Below are 18,999 nucleotides of genomic sequence, written 5' to 3' on the forward strand. Positions count from 1 at the left end.
AAGAAAAGAAGTGCCAGGTTTCCTCCTCCTCCTCTTCTTCTTCTTCTCTTTTTTTCCCAAGCTGGGGAGTGTAATATGAAACATTAGAGGCTCTGTTTCTACTCAGAACCTCCCTCCGCCCCTCCCCCCTCATGTCACAGTGAAAGCCCATTTGGCAGGCTCACGTGCACACACACACACACACACACACACACATGCATGTGCACAGACAGAGACAGGTGAGCATTTGCGAGGACACACACACACACACACACACACTTCTCTATCCGTCGAGTGAGTGGGAAATGTAATTTCCTGGGCAGGATGGAGGTGTGTGTGTGTGTGTGTGTGTGTGTGTGCGTGTGTGTGCGTGTTGTTGAGATTGACGCCGAGCAAATCTCACTTCCAGCTGTGGAGGACAGCGGGCGCAGACCAACGTCAGGGCTTTTATTTTGGAACACACACAGAGACACATATGCTGACACAGGAGGAGGCGGTGGGCTGCAGTCTGATTGTGGGTGGGCATCTTTGTGGCCAGTGAAATGATGGAGAAGAACATTGTAAGGAGGTTTGTTCTGCATTCAAAGTTTCTAAATGATCCTCAAGTGTTAAACTCCTGTGGGCGCTAATCCTGTTTTCGAAATCGCGTCTGTTAAATTGTTGTGTCTGTGTGTGTGTGGGTGTGTGTGTGTGTGTGTGTCTAAATCTATCTCCCTCATCTCTTGTCTCGTGTAACAGGATCCCACAGTGGATCTTTGTACAGCAGTCTGTCAGCTCGGGGTTTTTTCGGACACTTTGCTGGCTTTCATCAAACCTCAGAGCGCATGCGCTGTGCGGATCTGGGACACTTTTGATTGACGGATAATAAAGGAGACGGCCCGCGGAGGCCTCATAAGTGCTTCCAGTCCGGCGACATTTGACAAACACGGCTGTTCCCTTGACAAAGAAGTTCACATCAATGTTGCTGTTGGCACTGATATTTGTTTGTCCACTGTATTGTGTTGATTTTTCTTGAATATAGATATACCCAAATTATAATTGTCATGAAGGGGTGATGGTGGGTCCCGCAGCCAGACCAGTTGAGAACCACTGATCTATGTTATTGATGCCGATGTATTTAATGCTGATCATTTCATCTGATATTTCATGTGTATGGTTCATTTACATTCGTTGTATACATCATGTATTTACTTGTTATATTTGTGTCATTTAAGAAATAAACATACCTACATGGAAGAGTGAGCATGTGTCGATCACGAGGCAATAAATAATGACAATTGAAAAAATAAAGATGTTTGGTTTATTCTTATTGAACGTTAAGCCTAATTTATCGACCTCATTGATTTAATTGTCACTTCAATCCTGAATTGAATGGTTAAGCAGAAGAGGTCAAAGGGCCGAGATGAGAAGATATAATGTTGGTCAAATGCTGTGGGCCAAATAAAATGACTTCAGTTTTATTGCCATTGAGTTACAGAAAGTTTGACTCCAGAATGTTTTCATTTTCCCCCCAAAGACAAGAGCAAAAACCAGATGAATTGCTTCTCTTTTCTTCTTTGGTTCAGAGTTGCTGGCATTGCCTTGTGATTACATTCCTGTATTTGACTTGTATTGCTGAATGCAGCTTTCCGTGGATCCTGGTTATACCTGGACCATGGTCTGGCCTCCTGCTGTGTCGTAATCATTGACTGTGTTGTAACTCTGTTATGTTGTTCATTCTGTACACATTCACGCCTAACTGACAAATATGAAACAGGACTCTGAATGACACAAATAGAACAAGTAAATACATGATGTATACAACTCATTCAAATTAACCATAAACATGAAATATCAGATGAAATAATCAGCATTAAATACATCTGTATCAATAACCTAGATAATGAACAAAAGCACAGGTAAATATGACTAAATCTATGGTTTAAATACACCTATACTGCCATCTAGTGGTAGAACGGGTGAACACTTACTTTGCGTGTGCTTACCGGCTACAATACAGTGGACAAACAAATATCAGTGCCAACAGCAACATTTATGTGACCACAAAAATGACTTTGATTAAACTATATCACAAACAATGCGCCGATTCATCGAAAAGTTGATTCTTGCTGTGTACATGGATATATATTATTTATATTCATTGATGTATTTTCTTCTAATATTACCCTGGTATGTGCTTGCATCACAGACTATATCGCCTCACTTCCCACCCACACTGTGTGGACGATCACACTCTTTGGGTGGGTTTACGTTGCAGTTAGTTGACAGTGCGATGCATCGGTATCAGACGCCGAGGGGCACTGACCAACCGTCAGCACTGGAAGAGTCAGGAGTGATCACATCTTCATGGCAGCAGTTAGAACTTTACCAAAGCGGTGAAGTTGGAGTGCTGTAAAACCAAAACCATGAGCCGAAATTATGATCAAATTAAAGAAACTGGGTGATAATCCTCTGTGGGTTCTTCCCTCCCAGAAACTCCTTTGACACGACACATTCTCATTTGTTCCATTGTTGACATAGATATCTTGACGACAGCTTTAATTCCTCTTGAGGATGGAGCCAGAGTGTTTAACATTATCTTATCAAGCAGGCAGTTAACAGGACTTCTACAGCTGCAGCACCAGCATACAGGCATGGAGTGAACAGTACAACGATGAGAAACAGGTGAAGAAATGACGACATCTGTTCAGGTATTATTCTTCTTTATCCATCTGTGGGCTGGAGGAGGCAGTCTCACAAACGTGGCAGTACAGTCAGCCCCCGATTAGGATGATATCGATCATATGGTGCAGAGTTGAAACACGTTATAGCCTGAGCACCAAAGGTCCTGAGAGTAAGTGCAACACAATGAGTTATACAGATATGTTCACATTAAACTTATATTTGTGAAGTTTAAGGTGGTTTACGAAGGTTTAACCTCAGCTTTACAGTCCTTTAAGGGATATTGATGTTTTTGTTTAGAAAACAGAAGACAAATGAAAGACATATGAAGACAAATGAAATGTTTTCGGAGTTAATAAAACAATGTATAACAGTATGGTGTTGTGTTAGGCTGCTGTATCTATCCATGGAATACTTGGTGTGGAAGAAACAACACTCAGAGCAGTTGGATTTTCCCAAGAAAGAGTGAAACAAAAACACATTGTCAGCCTCTTAAATGGCTGAAACCTTCGATGTGTTTCCAACAGCACAACTCCACAGCCAAACACAAATGTTGCATTACAAATCGTATCGTGAACCATCACGATACACGTTATTGAAGTTCAAATACAAGGATGACACGGATTTAGGTTGTCGTGAGGGGACAACGGGGCCGGCCTGGTCGACCTTTCACCAAGATGCCACCTCTGCAGGGTTCACGAGCATCCTGCGAATCCCTCCGCCTGACCTTTGGCATTGCTTGTCATTGGAAACCGCCTCCTCTGGGTGCTCCGGTTAGCCGAGGTGGCTCAAAGCAATCATGTCGGGCTGCGGCTGAGAGTAAATAAAGGTTATTGGAACCTGTAACGTTTGATGCAAACGTCTTTCCATCAACTGACGAAATGCAAGAAAGTTAGAAAGTGTATTTCTGTTTGTGTCATTCGGACATATTGGAGTTCATGGAGCACATCATTGAATTCAATGAGTTTTGATGGTATATAATTATTATGCCGACCAGTGTTTACCTCTGAAGGTCTCTTCATGCTTCTGTCTGCAGGGAAGAAGAACAGTTGATGTTAATTTACTGAACAAAGCACCAAGACATATTCTGTCCGACTTTACAACTTGATTTACAAAAGAGATATAAATTCAGGAGAATGGAAACAGACAAATACAAGAGGAGGAAATGAGTGGTTCAGAAAATGAACTCGTAAATGGCTGTCATGTGATCTCACAGGCCGTGCCCTTACCTGTGCTGGTTTTGCTGAATTCCTTCCTGAGGACGCAGACCTTGAGAATAATATATCCAGCAGCCAAGAGCAGGCCGATCCCTCCGCCGATCAAAACATACTTAATCTCTGGAAGCAAAACAACCGGCAGGCATCACACGGCCATTCAACAGACGCGATGCAACGTAATACCTGTGACGGAACAGAACATCTGTTGGAGGAACGCCAGCTCATCGTCAGCCCTCCTGACACGTTAAACAGCGTGTGTGTGTGTGTGTGTGTGTGGGGGGGGGGATGTTTGATTTCACAACTTGTTTACTCCATGGAAGATAAAAGTTTCAGTCATGGTATCACGCTCCTTTCTGAAAATTGTATCGCGTCACGAGTGTCTGCAATTTGAATCCTGAATGTTGAAGAATCATGGAGCGGGTCAGTGCGAGTGTGAGTCCCCTCTCCAGCAAAACACTGAAACTCTTATAAAAATAGCCCTGTTTATGAAGCGTGACCCCTTTCCACACAATAGAGCTTTGACTTATCATATATTTATTTCCCAAAAAAAGAGCAAAGATGAGTGGAAAGTGTCTCCTGTTAATTATCTCATGACCCCTGACATGCATCTTGTGACCCCCTGTAGTGTGGTCTTGCCCAAAAGGTTGGGAGCCATTGACCTCCTCAAAGTTAACGTTCCTTGGATCTGTCAGAACCAAGAGGCCGCAAAACCCTAGCACATAAAACCAGACCCGTCTGAATGGCTTGATAGATTTCTGTAATTTAGCCAAACTGACTTTTTAAGGTTTTGCTCTAAAAACTTTACACAACATGTGATAACAAACTCAAAGGAATTTACAGTCTCTTTATTTCTATGTTATTGCTGAACAAATATTTCGATTCAGCTTCATGGGTCACGCTGTATGTGCTACACCACAGCCTGTACTCGTTGACTCACTGTGCACCTGTGTGCGTCAGCCTGTCGACCCACCTCGTTGCTCTGCAGAGTCCGCTCCATCTGCTCTCACGCTCATCAGCAGGCATCCTGAAACACATTGTTTATTATCAGGTCACAAAAACATGCTTTTCAGCCAGACAGGAAGCAGGTATACCACCACAGGTGATGTCGACATCAGATAATGCTGAGCTGAGTCTCAGCGGTCTGCACAGTACAAAGAGTTGCTCAATGCTCAGCGGTGAAGGAGGCTTTCGTGCTGCTGTAGTAATCTGCAGCACTCTGCAAACACTGCTGCTGCAGCCCGCTCGACTCGTGCGACTGAATGGGGGGTTATCAGCGGTCATCGGCCTCATAGATACGGGATGGAAGGGGCCTGCTGCACGAAAGAGTTGTTTTGTTCTTCCTTCCTTCGTTGTTTTGTGTCAATTCACAACGTTACGTTTCACTTTCCACAACTCGGCAGCTGCAGTTTGGCGACTTCAGATTAAACTGAATAGATGACCAGATTTTGAAAGTTGAATTCAGTCTAAAGCCGTTTATTTTACACTGGAAAACAAAAGTGAACATTGAGATGACCAGCTACGCTGTCCATTGAGGAGTGTGTCGGCTCACGGTGAGCAACTGTGGCAATTATGTGTTTAGAATCAAGGCCGTGAAATGCCACTTTAAAAGGCTATAGTCAGACATGCTGGCTGGTTTTAGACGACTCCTGGTTCATGTTGTCTCCTCGGCTTGGTGCGCGCAAGCTCCACGGGATCACAATAGCGCCTTGACCGTCATGAAGTGGAAAAATTGAAATTGTAGAAAGAGAAATCCAAGATACCACATTGAGCCAGACACTCGGCTGCTCCGGTTCGGACGGCAGAAAGACAGAGGAGTGGTACTGTGGGGTGGCTGGCCACGACTGTGACTGAGAGCGGAGCAGAGTGTTTGCTGAAACAGAGCACACACGCTCAGCAAGTGGCTGTCTTACATGTTACAGCCGCGAGTCGCATTCCTCTGGCAGCTCTGCGAGCTGGCCTGTTGTTAATGTGAGGTCTTAAATTGAAAGCGTTGGCTGTTCGGGGGATTGAACCTGTGACTCGTCACGGGACAATCTATGTGTTCTGAATCAGTCTGTGGTCATTTCGGCTTAACGCGCCCTGAGTGTTGGAAGAGAGAAAGTTTCCAGTGACCAGAGCGTGACCTTTCGCATAAGGTGTCATTTCCAGCAAGCAGAGGGCACGGGGCAGTCTGGCAGCGCTCTGGGGCTTCAACTCACAGCCCAAAGTCAAGAGACATCGTTGTCAGACGATAAAAGCACTTGTACTGCAATGTGCTTTGGAACTGGCAGACACACACAATTAGAATTTTGATGAACTGTACTTCTTTTCAAAGGCTTGGAGCATTAACAGAAGCAGTGAAATGGAGAAAAGAAGGGAATTCAATTGTTCAGGCCGGCCTACGAGCTGTGCAAAACAAATAGAAAGGTTGTAACGCCTTCATATTTTTGAGTTTTTGGACTTATTATTTTATTCCCAAATAATTGTAGCGCGCAAACACCTGACAATGCAAATAGCGGACCGCATTCTGCCTTTGGCCGTTCAGTAGGCTAAATGTAAGGGAAATAATGTTCCCTTAGGGCACAATAATTTGTATCGTCAGATGTTGGTCTTAACAATACACAGCACGCTTCACGCTATCTTATTCCTCACCACCGCATTATCACATCTGTGTAAGGTTTAGAAATATAATCTTGACAACACACAGGCGTACGTGGTACTCACCAGTGATGAGGACAGCCCTGGTGAGCGCCGACACACACCCACACGTCTGAAATGCTCTCATTTCTCGTGGCCTTTCTGGTCAGCTCACTGACTTTTTGAAGCACTGTGAGTTCGGGGTTTTTTTCTCATATATAATGACGAGCAGTTTCCTGAGCTTGTGGCTTTCAACGTTTTGCTGATGAAAAGATTTCGCGTCGATCTGGCGTCCTCCGATGCATCCTATATGAGCTGCTGTAATGCAAGGCCCCTCGCATTTATCGGGGTGAGTTTTAGCCACCGTTTTAACATTCATTGAATCATTCTGAAAATTGAAGCAAATTTTATTTCATGCTCTACTCATGTTTTATGTATTTATATGTCTGTTTTATTTGATTAAAGAAGAGATAATGAACATTAATTATCATTGGCCATCATGTAAATGTGCCAGATTCATCCATTCAGGCTCATTTTCATCTGCAGTCCCTGGCAGGTTGGTGATATTAAAAGATTTTAAAAAAAACACACACAAGAGGACATACGTATATGCAAAAGATCCATAAGCAATTTATTCTCTGATGTATTTTCAGCATTAAGTGGTTGGCAATGATACTTGTTGACATAGATTGTTAGATGTAGCTGATGTTGTTTGGATGGAAAGATTTGTGGGCCATATGTTGCCGAGATGCTCCCCAGATTTATGACTGCCAATAAAACACAATGGGTCAAGGTCTCAGCTGAAATGCTCCGCTTTGATTGGTCAGCCGCCTGCCGTATCAGACCTCGTGGGGTGTCAGTCATTGCGGTCCTGTCATCGCTCCCCTCACACAAGGCAAAAATAATGAGACAATTGGAGACATTGGAGCTGTGCTATGAAATCAGAAAAATAAATGTCTCTCAGACAGGTGAAAGTAAATGTACTGCCTGTGTGGAAACACCTTTGTCATCTTTAAAAATAACACCGGCAGCTTTATTTCTGCACGGACCTATTTGACTCTTCACGTCACCATAAACAGTAAACTATAATTCTATTTGAAATTTCTTTTTTGCTGCCATGTAAAACAAAGTAACACGCGTCCTCTATAACACAAAGCTATCTTCCCATCATAACATATAGTATCTGTGCTCACTGTACTGCCCACTGGGCCGTAATCAGATATATTGACATGGATCATACAGGGAGCGCAATTATATTTGGGTCCCTTTAGAAGTGCCGGTTCAAGAAGAGGTCACTGACTGCGTGCACTAGCGGCTGTCGTAACTACGCCACTGCATTGACATGAAGATGAGATTTTTTTATCAAAATACAATTTGCGTGCTTGTAAGTTACAACGTTTCTCTGTCACCGAGTTCATGTCAGCGACTGTATGTATATGATCGGCGTCAGCCGTCCTAAAGTTACCATACCTGGGTTTACTGGCCCCTTGACCCCGAAGGTCAGCTCTCCTCTCTGCCTGTCTGTCACAGCTCTCAGTGGGCATGAACGAGCGTGAGCCGAGCTGCACGATGGCTCAACCAGAACACATGTGGGTGTCAGTCATAATGGCACAAACAAAGACTGAATCCTGACCCCGGTGGACTGTTGTATAAATCACCTGTCTGTGTTTGTAAGCCAAATCAATCCCAAGCGTCGGCCATTGGTTATGAATGTGACTATAAAATGCTCTACGTTGCTTCACGCATTCCTATTCAATGCGATAAACTGTTGCACGCCGTATGAAAAAGACTAAACAGATAAATGAAAAGGTAGAAAATATAACTACTATTAGCCTGGGTTAGCCTTTTTGGCTAGGAGCCATATAAATAGGCAGCTGGCACAAGCACTGGGTCAAATTAGCTGTCGGAGGGTTGGAGGCATAAAGACAAAGGTGAGAAAAGGGCTTGAGGAGGAAGGGGGCAGACACTATGTGAGGCGTTATTCTGGGCAAGACATGAGACATGAGCGCAGACAGTAAAAGGGAAATGGTCTCAGACGTCGCATCTCTGCTCACAGCGGGATATTCCCAGACTGCTCAGCAAAGTCTCCCCAAAACAGTGCAGGGACTGTTCCCTTTTCTGAAAATGAACACACCGCACTATCTGCAAGTGCAACCATGCTTTGCAATACAAGGAAATGAAATGTAAATCTGATACATTCAATCACGCAAATATTTGTCCATTGATCATACATATAATTGCCATTTTAGTAGAAGATTGCATGTGTTACTACCTATAAGTCAAATACATGTGCAAGGTCAGCAAGTGTGGAGGGTGCAGCCGGCAGAGGGGCAGGCTGTTACCTTCTGATATTCAACATGACAGAAATAGACAGCTTTAAATATGGCACCTTGATGGAGCACAGCCACCCACTGTGGATGCTGGGGCCAACGAGGGCTCAACAGAGATTGTGATTTCATGCTTTCAAAGCAAATTTTGTGGCTGATCCTCGATTGAAACAGATGCAACAGGTTATGGTGACGCTATGTACAGGCAGTGGTCTGTGCATATTGTTCTCTAGGTGGCATATAAAACCAAGTTGAGTCAGACAGAATTTGTTAAACGCTCCACTCCTTTTTCCGTTGAGGGAATGCACGAGGTCAAGCTTCACTGACCTCATCCATTGACTTCCTGTGACTCACTAAGGCTTGCAAGTCAACATAATGCCCCCCACCCCATTGCAGATGAATCTCACAGCAACAACAGCTGCATTGGTCCTAAAACTAGACTACCCAGTAACACACGTTCATGTTTCTCAACACAGCCTTGTAAACATAGCTTGAACAACAGGAATTAGCCCAGCCCAGCCCCACCAAAGTCAGCAGACATACAGCTACCAATCTCCACTTCAGGGACTGTTCCTGTCAGTTGTGTGATGCAATGGGCTATATCAGAAAGATTGTTTCCCTGGCTGACAGAAGCCAAATGAGTCACAAGCTAAATGCAAGTACTCCAAGCCCGTCTGTATCGTCCCCAGCGAGACTCAAAGTATCGATGCCTCATCTTCATCGACACGAAGGCCCCGTCATCTTTATAAAGGTGTATAAACGGTAAAGAAAGGAGCCTATCAGTCCTCACTGCTCAGCTACAAAAATAACCAATGCCAGTGTCCATTTCATCCTGTCTTGCCCTGCCACTCGACACCTTCTGGTTATTCCAATGTGAGCTAGCTAGCTGCGCCCTGTGTTGCTGCTCAGTTTGGCCACACCGACTTGTGCGTCTATTTTGGTATCTTTTGAGCTCGCTCTCAGAGCCCCTTGCCACACCAGTGCATTTGAACATGGAACTGAGGGCTTGAGACACTCGGGGTGAGTTTTCTTTGTTTCTTCAACATCAAGAAAAAGAGTTTGTTTCCTGGATGACAGCGCACTAACTAGAATTCATTCTCGGCAGGTTGCAGCAGATTTTGCTTTGGATTCTTCACTGATGTTTTGTGTTTGATACACCGTCTGGACTGCACAGTTATGAAAGACACATCACCAAGGTGAGGGAGCTGTGTGATTATATGGATGTTACTGAGGCCCAGTGGACAGAACATGAGATATAACAAGTTTTAAATTTGTTCTAAAAGAATGTCCAAAAAGACAGCACAAGGGCCCCTGCATTTTATTGTTATGAAATCATTACACAATATCATATCATTTAAACCAATATTTACATATCGTTAAGGAAAATAGAAAATACATTTTTGAATGGTTGCACATATATGTAGAGTGTAGTTAACTGGGCTATATGGGTATAAATACACAAGCAGATGCTGGGAAAGTACCGTGGTTGCGAATTGATCTGTAGTCATGAGAGCTGGTGGACTGTTGGCGGCCAAAGTCTCCTGGAAAGCCAAACATTCTGCAAGTCAGGCTAAGAATACAGTAAAGTCAATAGGTTCGAGTAATTTTACCTGATTTGTTTTATTAACAATAACAACTAAGTAATAATAATTAGTCTTATTGGGCTTTTGTAAACTAACTTACAGCTATTCAAATCCTTGTTAACTGTAAACATTAAAACTACTGTTGACAGCTGAGTTTGCTTTTACATTATAGACATTTAATATACAGACACAATCAAACACATAACTGAATCATTGAATGACTGTGTTTGTATTTGTCTCAGCCCATTCTGCTTATATGGAGAGTCATGTTTATGTAGATACTTGAAGAGTTGAGTTTTATGGCAGTGGCTGTGCTCTCAGGTCAAGGCATATCAATGGGCTATTCTAAGACCTCACCCAGATAGCTAAAGTAAGCTACAGTAGAACAGCTGCTGCCAAGGGCCTCTGTGACTGATGTGATGATATACTTGCATTTCCTTTGATTTGTGGTGTAAACCTGCAGGTGTGGATGTTGTTCCGAAGCTTTGCAGAGGCATGGCTCTTTCCTTTGAAATGTACACACAAACAAATGAAAATGTTACATTTTTCTAATTACCTTCCTACAAATGAGCTAGGAGCTGTTCTCATAGCCACCAACAGTATGCTGAGTGCTCACAGCTTAAGGCACCATACAGTGCCTTAAATAGCCAAGCGCATGGTATGAAGTGTTTGTATGATGCCTGCAATATGACGGCATGGCTGAAGCCGGCACATGTCGTGTAAAGGTCATCCGTGCAACTACAGAGTTGGAAACCTTTTATAGTAATCATAAAAGCTGCGCTTTTGAACTGCACATAGTTTTGAATGATGACTGCTTACAATGTGTGACTGAGTAGATTGGTTTAAAGGCAATCATTTTAAAACACTGACGCTGACTTCACTGTCTCGTTTCAGGAAGTTTACATATCCCACCAACTCCCTTATGTCGACCTGAGCTGGACAAAAAAAACGGATTTACAAAGCTGCAGGAGCTGTAAAGGAGGCAAGACCGGGGATGCACGAGACTGAAAGAAGGTTGTTGACATCATGAGCTGTGTGGAAAAGCGACACATGAGCCATCGGGTGGGAAGCATGCTCCACCATCGCTTCCCCAACGGCTTCACCGACATGTTCATGGACGAGACGGATCGAGAGGTCAGCGCTCTCACCGATCGAGCCTTCCGAAGTCTCTGCGTTGGAGATGAGGCGGTTAACAATGAAGAGTCGTCGTACGGATACTCACCTTTCAGCTGCCGCAAACCTTTGGTGGGGGAGCCTCTTAAAAAGACTCATCACAAGGAATCTAAAAAGCAAGGGCAAAACAAAAGTGACAAGAACTATGCTCAGCCATGGAAACAGCAGCAACAGAAGAATATGTCCCACATGTCGTCTTTTCTTAAGGCATTAAGTGCTACAGAGGAAAGCCGTGAGGGGATGTTGATAAAAAATGGAGGTATGACAGACTCTAATGGGGAATCATGGGATAAGTCTGCACTTCGCAGCATCCAAAGAGAGCTATCGGAATTCTCCTCGGATTATCACACCAATCTCACAGGTGGAGATTACAAGAACCATCATCAGTCTGGTGATGCTGCCATTGTCTCCGGGAAATCCCTAAAGAGCAAACATGGGAAATCCACTATCAAACTAAGGAAACTTAACATTAAAAACTTTTTCCTACACAGCGAGTTTAGTCCTTTCCAAACATGGAGAGATTTGAACCGGTTCCCCTTTGGCCAAGAGGACACCTCTATTCTTCCTACAGATAGTATCCCTAAATGGTGCGACTTGACTTTTTACAAGGAGCTTACAGAGGCACACAGAAAAGAGACTCTGCATGTAGAGGAGGTGCAGTCATGCCAGAAAGCAGCAGTTGAGCCCCCTCCTCCCACTGCTCCTAAACCCATCCCTCCCCCTCCTCCGCCTAAGGTCTTGCCAAAGCCCTCAGCCACTCTGGCTGAGAAGAGGTGCTCATCAGAAAGAGGGGATGAAAGTGCTGCCCCCTGGAGGCGCAACAGGTCCAGGGCAAAAAGTGTGATTCCAGTCAACCAACCTGGGATACCGCCTCAGGAAAACAGTTTAAAAACAGTCGATGAAAGTCTTTGGTTGGTCAAAAAGGAGGCTAGATCTGTGGAGGTGACAGCAGTTGAGGACGTAAGCTCTTTAGCGGCGACTCCGTTCAGCATCTGCCAGCTGATGACTCCAATCATTCCCTCCAGACAACCAACGGAAACATCTGAAATCCTGTCGCCCTCCTGCCTCGACCTCCCACTAAGACCACACTCTGAAGCCAAACTTACCCCTGAACCTCCAGTCAAGCGGGACGGTTACAAATCGCTCGCCTCTAGCATCCTCTTCAACCTCAAAGACAACAGGAAAAGGATGAAAAGCCGTTACAGCCCTCCTAAATTCAAAACATTAGAAGTGCCTGAGGGTGGCACCCACTCTCCACAATCAGATCATCTGAAATATTCTCAAGGTGGCTCTGAAGGCTACGCATCTGGCTTAAGCACTCCTGCCATTTTAACAGACAGACAGACAGTTTGCAGTCCGGTTTTGGAATCTATCAACACCCCAACTGTTGGTCATACCAAATATGACAGTGAAAGACCTCTTTCAGATGATTATTTGTTATTAAATCTACTGCAAACCAAAAAGGAGGCTGCAGGTGGTCTTATTGAGGAGGATCCCATCTCCCCCTTAATACACTCAAAAAAGACCAAGAGTTCCAAGGCTACAAAGCAAAACTACCCATCTCTAAATTTGTACAAGAAAGCCGGCCCTGTTGACAGTGATATGAAACATCTTCTAGTCCCCCTGAGCAGCGGTGCCTCTGTGCACATAGACCAACCAACTGAAGCAAACAAACTTTCTCCACGCACGCTAAACAAAGACCTCTCACCAAAAGCACTGCCAACAAACAAAGGGGTTCCACCAAATACTTTAAATGGCAACGAAGATCATTCACCCCTAACTTCACCCAATGCACATGAAAAAGAAGGGTTTTCATTCAATGTATCAGTAGAGAAAAGAGCATCAAATGCACCAGACAAATCAAAACGACCTGCGAAAGACGTTAGCTCGAAGGAAAAAGATAATAGTGGCCAACCAATGAGTACAACGGACGTGATCAGAGCAGCAAGGGAAGCAATTAATGCAGCTAAAAATAAAGCTCAGTCAAATAGCATCAATAAGCCCATTTCAGACGAAGAAGACATAAGGGGGAGAGAAATAGATAAAAAGGTTGCAGATTCTAAAGACATGTTTGTCAGCAAGAGTTCAACACCAGAAAACAACGATACGTTCTCTCACAGCAGACATGAAGCAGCACTGGTTGGTAAAAAGGGTCATGTCAAGAAAGAGCCCCCACCAGTTCCAAAGAGAAATTTTGCGAAATCTGATTTGATTCAGCTCTCTCTTGACAAACTGCAAACCCATTATGTTGACAAGCTCAGTAATGGTGATTCAAAGGATGCAAAATTAAATTTACCACCAAGCGAAAATGAATTTGACCAGAAACAGGGCAAACTGGAACATATATTCTCAGCCAGACAGAACAATTACATAAAATATCAGAGATACGCAGAGATGGGAGATAATCAAGGAGAGGCGTTTGAGGAAGGTGATCTGAAAGTAAACCCGATAATGGAGGCTGGTGAGGAGACAATGCCACTCAAAGACATGAAAGATAGTGAGCATATAATTAATGACTTGAATGCTCTGAAAGAGCTGCAGAGAGCAAGGCTCGGCGACCGTGTTCTCGAGAACGCGAAGAACAAATTTGGTATTATTAACATAGATGAGGAGGCTCGGGCTAAGAATCATTTGATCTCAAGGGAGCTAAGGAATATTAAAAAGGGTATGCTGTCTATGAGAGGGAACACAACGGCTAAAAGAGAACTATTTGCACAGAAAGAGAAGGATCAGAGCAAGCAGGAGACTTTCGCAAAGATAGACAGCAATGTTGTCGTAAACAAAGCCGTCATCAATGGCAATTATGACAGAGCAAAAATGGCACTTGAAGAGATCATCTCAGACAGGCAGAGAAGAAAGACTAAATTAACAGAGCAGGACGTAAATCCAATATTTGATGAGAACGCTGATGAAAGTTATGTAACAAGGGTAGAGCAACGTAAAAAAGCCATGAAAGATTCTATGACGGAGGCCAAGGAACAACAAAATGGCAGCGAACTTGCAGTAAAAGAGAACGATTTAAAAGAGAGGTTAGGTGATCTAAGAGACCATAATCACATGAGACAGATCCTGTCTCAAACTGAACCTAAACTTAGTGAGACTCACAGATCAGGTGGTAGGTTAGCGTTACCTGGCATTGAAGAAATGTATGATCCGAGCTATGAATCAGAAGAGGAGAATATCAGGTTCGTAGTGGGACAGATATCTGAAGGCAGCGGAGAGAATCTGATAAACCACATTGAAGGCAAGAAGGAGGATGCTCCTCCTGTTCCCCCTAGGAGCAAAAGGGGAGGAAGTAGAAGAGATGGAAGTGTTAGGAAGGAGACAGATAGTTTGAAAGATGTAGTCGAAGAGGATATCTTCAACAGAGATGTAAAATATGAAAATGTAGAGGTAGGGACAGAGATGCGGAGTACAGGTGCACAACACGAAGTAGAGAGTGACCTGTCCAGAGGAGAGGCCTGTCAAAGTGAAACCAGTCCTGTCAGAGAAAGGTGGGATGTAGTAAACAATGCCAATTCAAAATCCAACACAATAACTGATGTAGTTAAATGTGAGTCTGTTCTACATTCAAAACATCCACAATCTGAAAATGGGTTGTGTTCATCACCAGAGTTTAGAGGAAATGAAAATAAGGCAAATAACTTGCAAGCACACATGAGCCCCACAAAGGAAGCCACACGCAGCATTGCCAGGGCACAGGAAACATACAAGGTAAAACAGAAGGCTCCTTTAAAACCAGATCATTTAAACACACCTCAGGACAATATAACAACAAATGTAGTGGCAGAAGAACCTGACAAAATGAATAGCGCCAGTGAGGAAATACATGTGGATGCAGAGGCTCTTAGTGAAATCCCGAGACACATAATATCTCCTTTACTTCTGGTAAATGGTATTCGTGTCAATCAGAGTCCACCTGATCAAGCCAGCTTGTCCTCAAAATCATCCTACTTCTCTGTGGAAAGTGCGTTGCACAGAAATACCGAGGCAGAGTCAAATGTTTACCACTCTCTGGAGAACTTGATTGGAGAGGTAGAGGAGGTCGATGAGACACGGAATATTTCACAAAATACAAAACAGATTTTGGACAGAATGGACGTTGAATATTATTCTTTAAGTGATCATGAAAGCGAGCCAGAGGTTGTAAAGCGTCCTATAAAATCTCCTCAAAAAGAGACAGAAATGCCGCACATGGACAGCAATGAAAGAGACAATACCATAGCAGATCAAACCTTAGCTCATGATGAAGATAATCAGACACCAATGTCACCCTCCAATATTTTCTCACCAACTTTGGGGATCCCTGCCTTATTTAAGGTCAAAGATAACACTTTCAGTAATAAGTTGAAGTTGACGACTGTACAACCGTGGTCACCGAGAGGGAGTCTCAGTGGTTCAGAGAGGGGAGAGGAGGTACAGCAAGTGATGGACAATCCAGAGCTCCCTCATGCCAATGAACCCGCCACCAGAGGCAGCACAGCAATCCCAGATGAAATCGTCAAACCTAAAGAGGGTCCTTCGAACAGTTCACCTCCACTGCTGCAGTCTCCTTCAAAACTGCAAAGTGAAAACCCGAAGAAACCACAAGTTGGAGGGTTCCTCGCTGTCCCACAGGAGGAAGACAGATTGTCTGGGGTTAGTCCATCATCTGAAGCAGTGGAGAGCTTAACAGCCAGCACAGCTGATGCTGCCGATGAGATGGGAATGACTACTGGAGTGTCAAAAGTTCCCAGTGAACGCTCTGGGTCCACCTGCAGCGGTAATGAAAGCCAAACAGGGCTGTCTAAACCACCAGTGGTCTTACCCAAATCTGAAAAGGCTGTTCTCAAAGCCATTAAGTTGGCAAATAGAAGGATGAAGAAGGAGGAGGCCCAGAAGTCCTCCCAGAAGTCGTCTCAAAGCAGCAACAAACACAGAGGGGCTAGACAGAAGAGTGACAAATCCGAGCACAGAAACAGCAGCAGTAGAAGTAACAAGAGCAGTGAGAGAAATCACAGAGAAAAGACTGAAAATGGCCACAGTCGCAGTGAAAGTTACCACGGCAAAAAGAGTGATGACCAGAGTGAGAACCTACCCTGTGAAGGAAGAAGCCACAACACTGAAAACCACCATCACGACCGGACAGACGTGCGTCACAAGACCCAAAGACAGAGCCGCGATTCGGCGGAAAGCAATACCCAAAACAATGAAGCGCTACCCAGTGTTGCGACAGAGAGGCAAGGCCGCAGCAGCAACAGACGAGAAAGGCCAGAGCAAAGACACGACAGCAGTGATAGGGTCATCAGCAATGTACCCGTGTACAGAACTCAGCTCAGCGATAGGCCCTCATCGGACAGGCCATTCCACCGATCGCAAAGCATTGACAGGTACTTGGGAGATAAAGTAGAGCGCAGGCTCAGTGCCGATACGTCAGTCAATGAGAAGCTTGATCCGAGGACCCAGCGCATTGAAAAATCCATCATGGACGAGCTTCAGCAGAGAGGCAGAGCCAGAGACAAGACAAGCAGAGACAACATATTCAGAAGGAGTCACAGTATCGATGCGTACCGGCCTCCACCTTCAACCCTCTCCCGGCAGTCGAGCCAAACCAGCCACACCGGCCAGCTTTCTCGCCAGTCTAGCATTGAGCACACCATTGTTGCGCAGTCCTTTCCTTTGACCCAACGTAAGGTCCTACAGGATCCAGACTCCGGCCAGTACTTCTTTGTGGATATGCCAATACAAGTCAAGACAAAAACCTTCTTTGATCCTGAAACAGGATGCTATGTGCAGCTGCCAGTCCACCTGCCAGAGGGTGCTGTTCCTCAGGCACCCCCCTTGGACGTTTTGACCCCACCTCTGGTTGTTTACCACAGCTTTGTCCCGGTGCCCTTGTCCCCCATGGCTCAGAAAGCTACCATACAAGCTCATCATATGGAGCCAAGGTTGAGGCAGATACACTGTACGGAGGGACATCCTTATTTAGAGCCCGTCTACGGCCAACATGACCACATGTTAGGGGAGTTTCTAGGCACTGAGGAGCTGGACTGTCCGAGCTGATCGGCCATGAGGTTTGAAAGGAAAAATCCAGCCTGAATTTAGACTGTTTTGCCAATACCTGTTTAATAACAGTATTAAAGCATTTTTGGGTGGATTTTAAGCATCTGATCCTTGTAGTGCTTTACTTGCCTTAACTTGCATAAACACACAGAAGCTGCGCAGGCTTTGTGAAGCTACCGAGGCCTCATTTGGCTCTGTGAGGAGGAACGAGTTTGATTTGACTCTAAACTGATGGAAGATAATTATTTTGTGAATTACTGATGGTTGTTGTCGAATGCTGAATGTGGGTTGGACATGTGTAAGATAATGTGCAATTCTTGAGAAAGATTTATGTGTAAAGAGAGACGGTAAGCTTGAATTTAAATGTGGAATATTTATTGGAAATGCTGACTTTGTTGTATACATCTGCAGTGGTATTGGAGTCTCCATTCAGGTATTGTGGCTTTTTGTTTTATTACCTGCAGTTTGTTTCCTTGAGATTTTTTGTTTTTTCACCAGACAGTTTGCAGTCACTTAAATCATCATTAGAGATACAAATAGAACTCACTTTCAAAAATTGTATTTCATCTGTCTGTATGTTATTGATTGGAACTGATCGTGTTCACATAAGGAACTCATTAGAAACATATTGCATGCTTTATCTGAAATTGCAGTTACACCCGTTGAATGTGTTTGATACAAACAAACTTTCGTTTATACTGTCTAAAAGCTTGAACTGGCATTGTTGCAATACATGTTTTTTTAATATGCAGAGAACATGAAGGAGAATCGGTTTTGCAAGTTTGTTGCATTCACATTTTTTTAAACTAGACTAACGCAGGGCTGTATGGTGTCTGTGATCCATTCCAATAAAAAACAACTGTTGTTACAGACTCGACTGGTGCCTTTCATTCCACTGCACAGTCATTATTCGTTGGAACTGTTATGATTGGTGATTCAATTACAGTTCAAATGCATACAAAAATGATGTCATTAACATCATTCTGACATTAGTATTAACTAAGTGGTTCTATAATTGCCCTTGCTTAAGATTTTGTCTATTTCGAGTCTGTTTTACAACATGTATCACAACCTCATCCAGATACTGCGGAATTACAGTAATGGAGTCAGTTTGTAGTCTTCAACCAGACCTCTATCCCGCCATCTGTTGGTCAGTTACTGTAACGAGAGGAGGGAACTCGATGAGACAGGGAATAACAGCCGGTGTGTTGCTTTAATGTACCAATCCACACAACTACATGAATAAGAACTAAGACGAAATGCAGAGTCTGTGTGGATGAAACTTTAAATGTCCTTACATTTCCATCCAGCTGCTCATCCTCCTCTGGCTTTGAATGAAATCGTAATATTTAATATTTAATGTTTCTTACCGAATCAAAATCCAAGGACCAGCATCCTTTC

The 18,999-nt window shown here is 43.9% G+C and overlaps 1 protein-coding gene across 1 annotated transcript; it reads left to right on the forward strand.

Annotated features, from left to right (window-relative positions):
• The first annotated feature begins 9,788 nt into the window (after positions 1 to 9,788).
• On the forward strand, positions 9,789 to 18,140 carry LOC306795150 (uncharacterized protein). Its single transcript, XM_079293552.1, has 3 exons — positions 9,789 to 9,820; positions 9,906 to 9,996; positions 11,278 to 18,140. Exon 3 carries the CDS (start codon positions 11,410 to 11,412, stop codon positions 17,596 to 17,598), a length of 6,189 nt encoding a protein of 2,062 aa, XP_079149678.1. The 5' UTR covers positions 9,789 to 9,820; positions 9,906 to 9,996; positions 11,278 to 11,409; the 3' UTR covers positions 17,599 to 18,140.
• The last annotated feature ends 859 nt before the right edge of the window (positions 18,141 to 18,999 follow it).

The sequence above is a fragment of the Melanostigma gelatinosum genome, assembly GCF_949748355.1.
Source record: "Melanostigma gelatinosum genome assembly, chromosome: 21".
NCBI lineage: Eukaryota > Metazoa > Chordata > Actinopteri > Perciformes > Zoarcidae > Melanostigma > Melanostigma gelatinosum.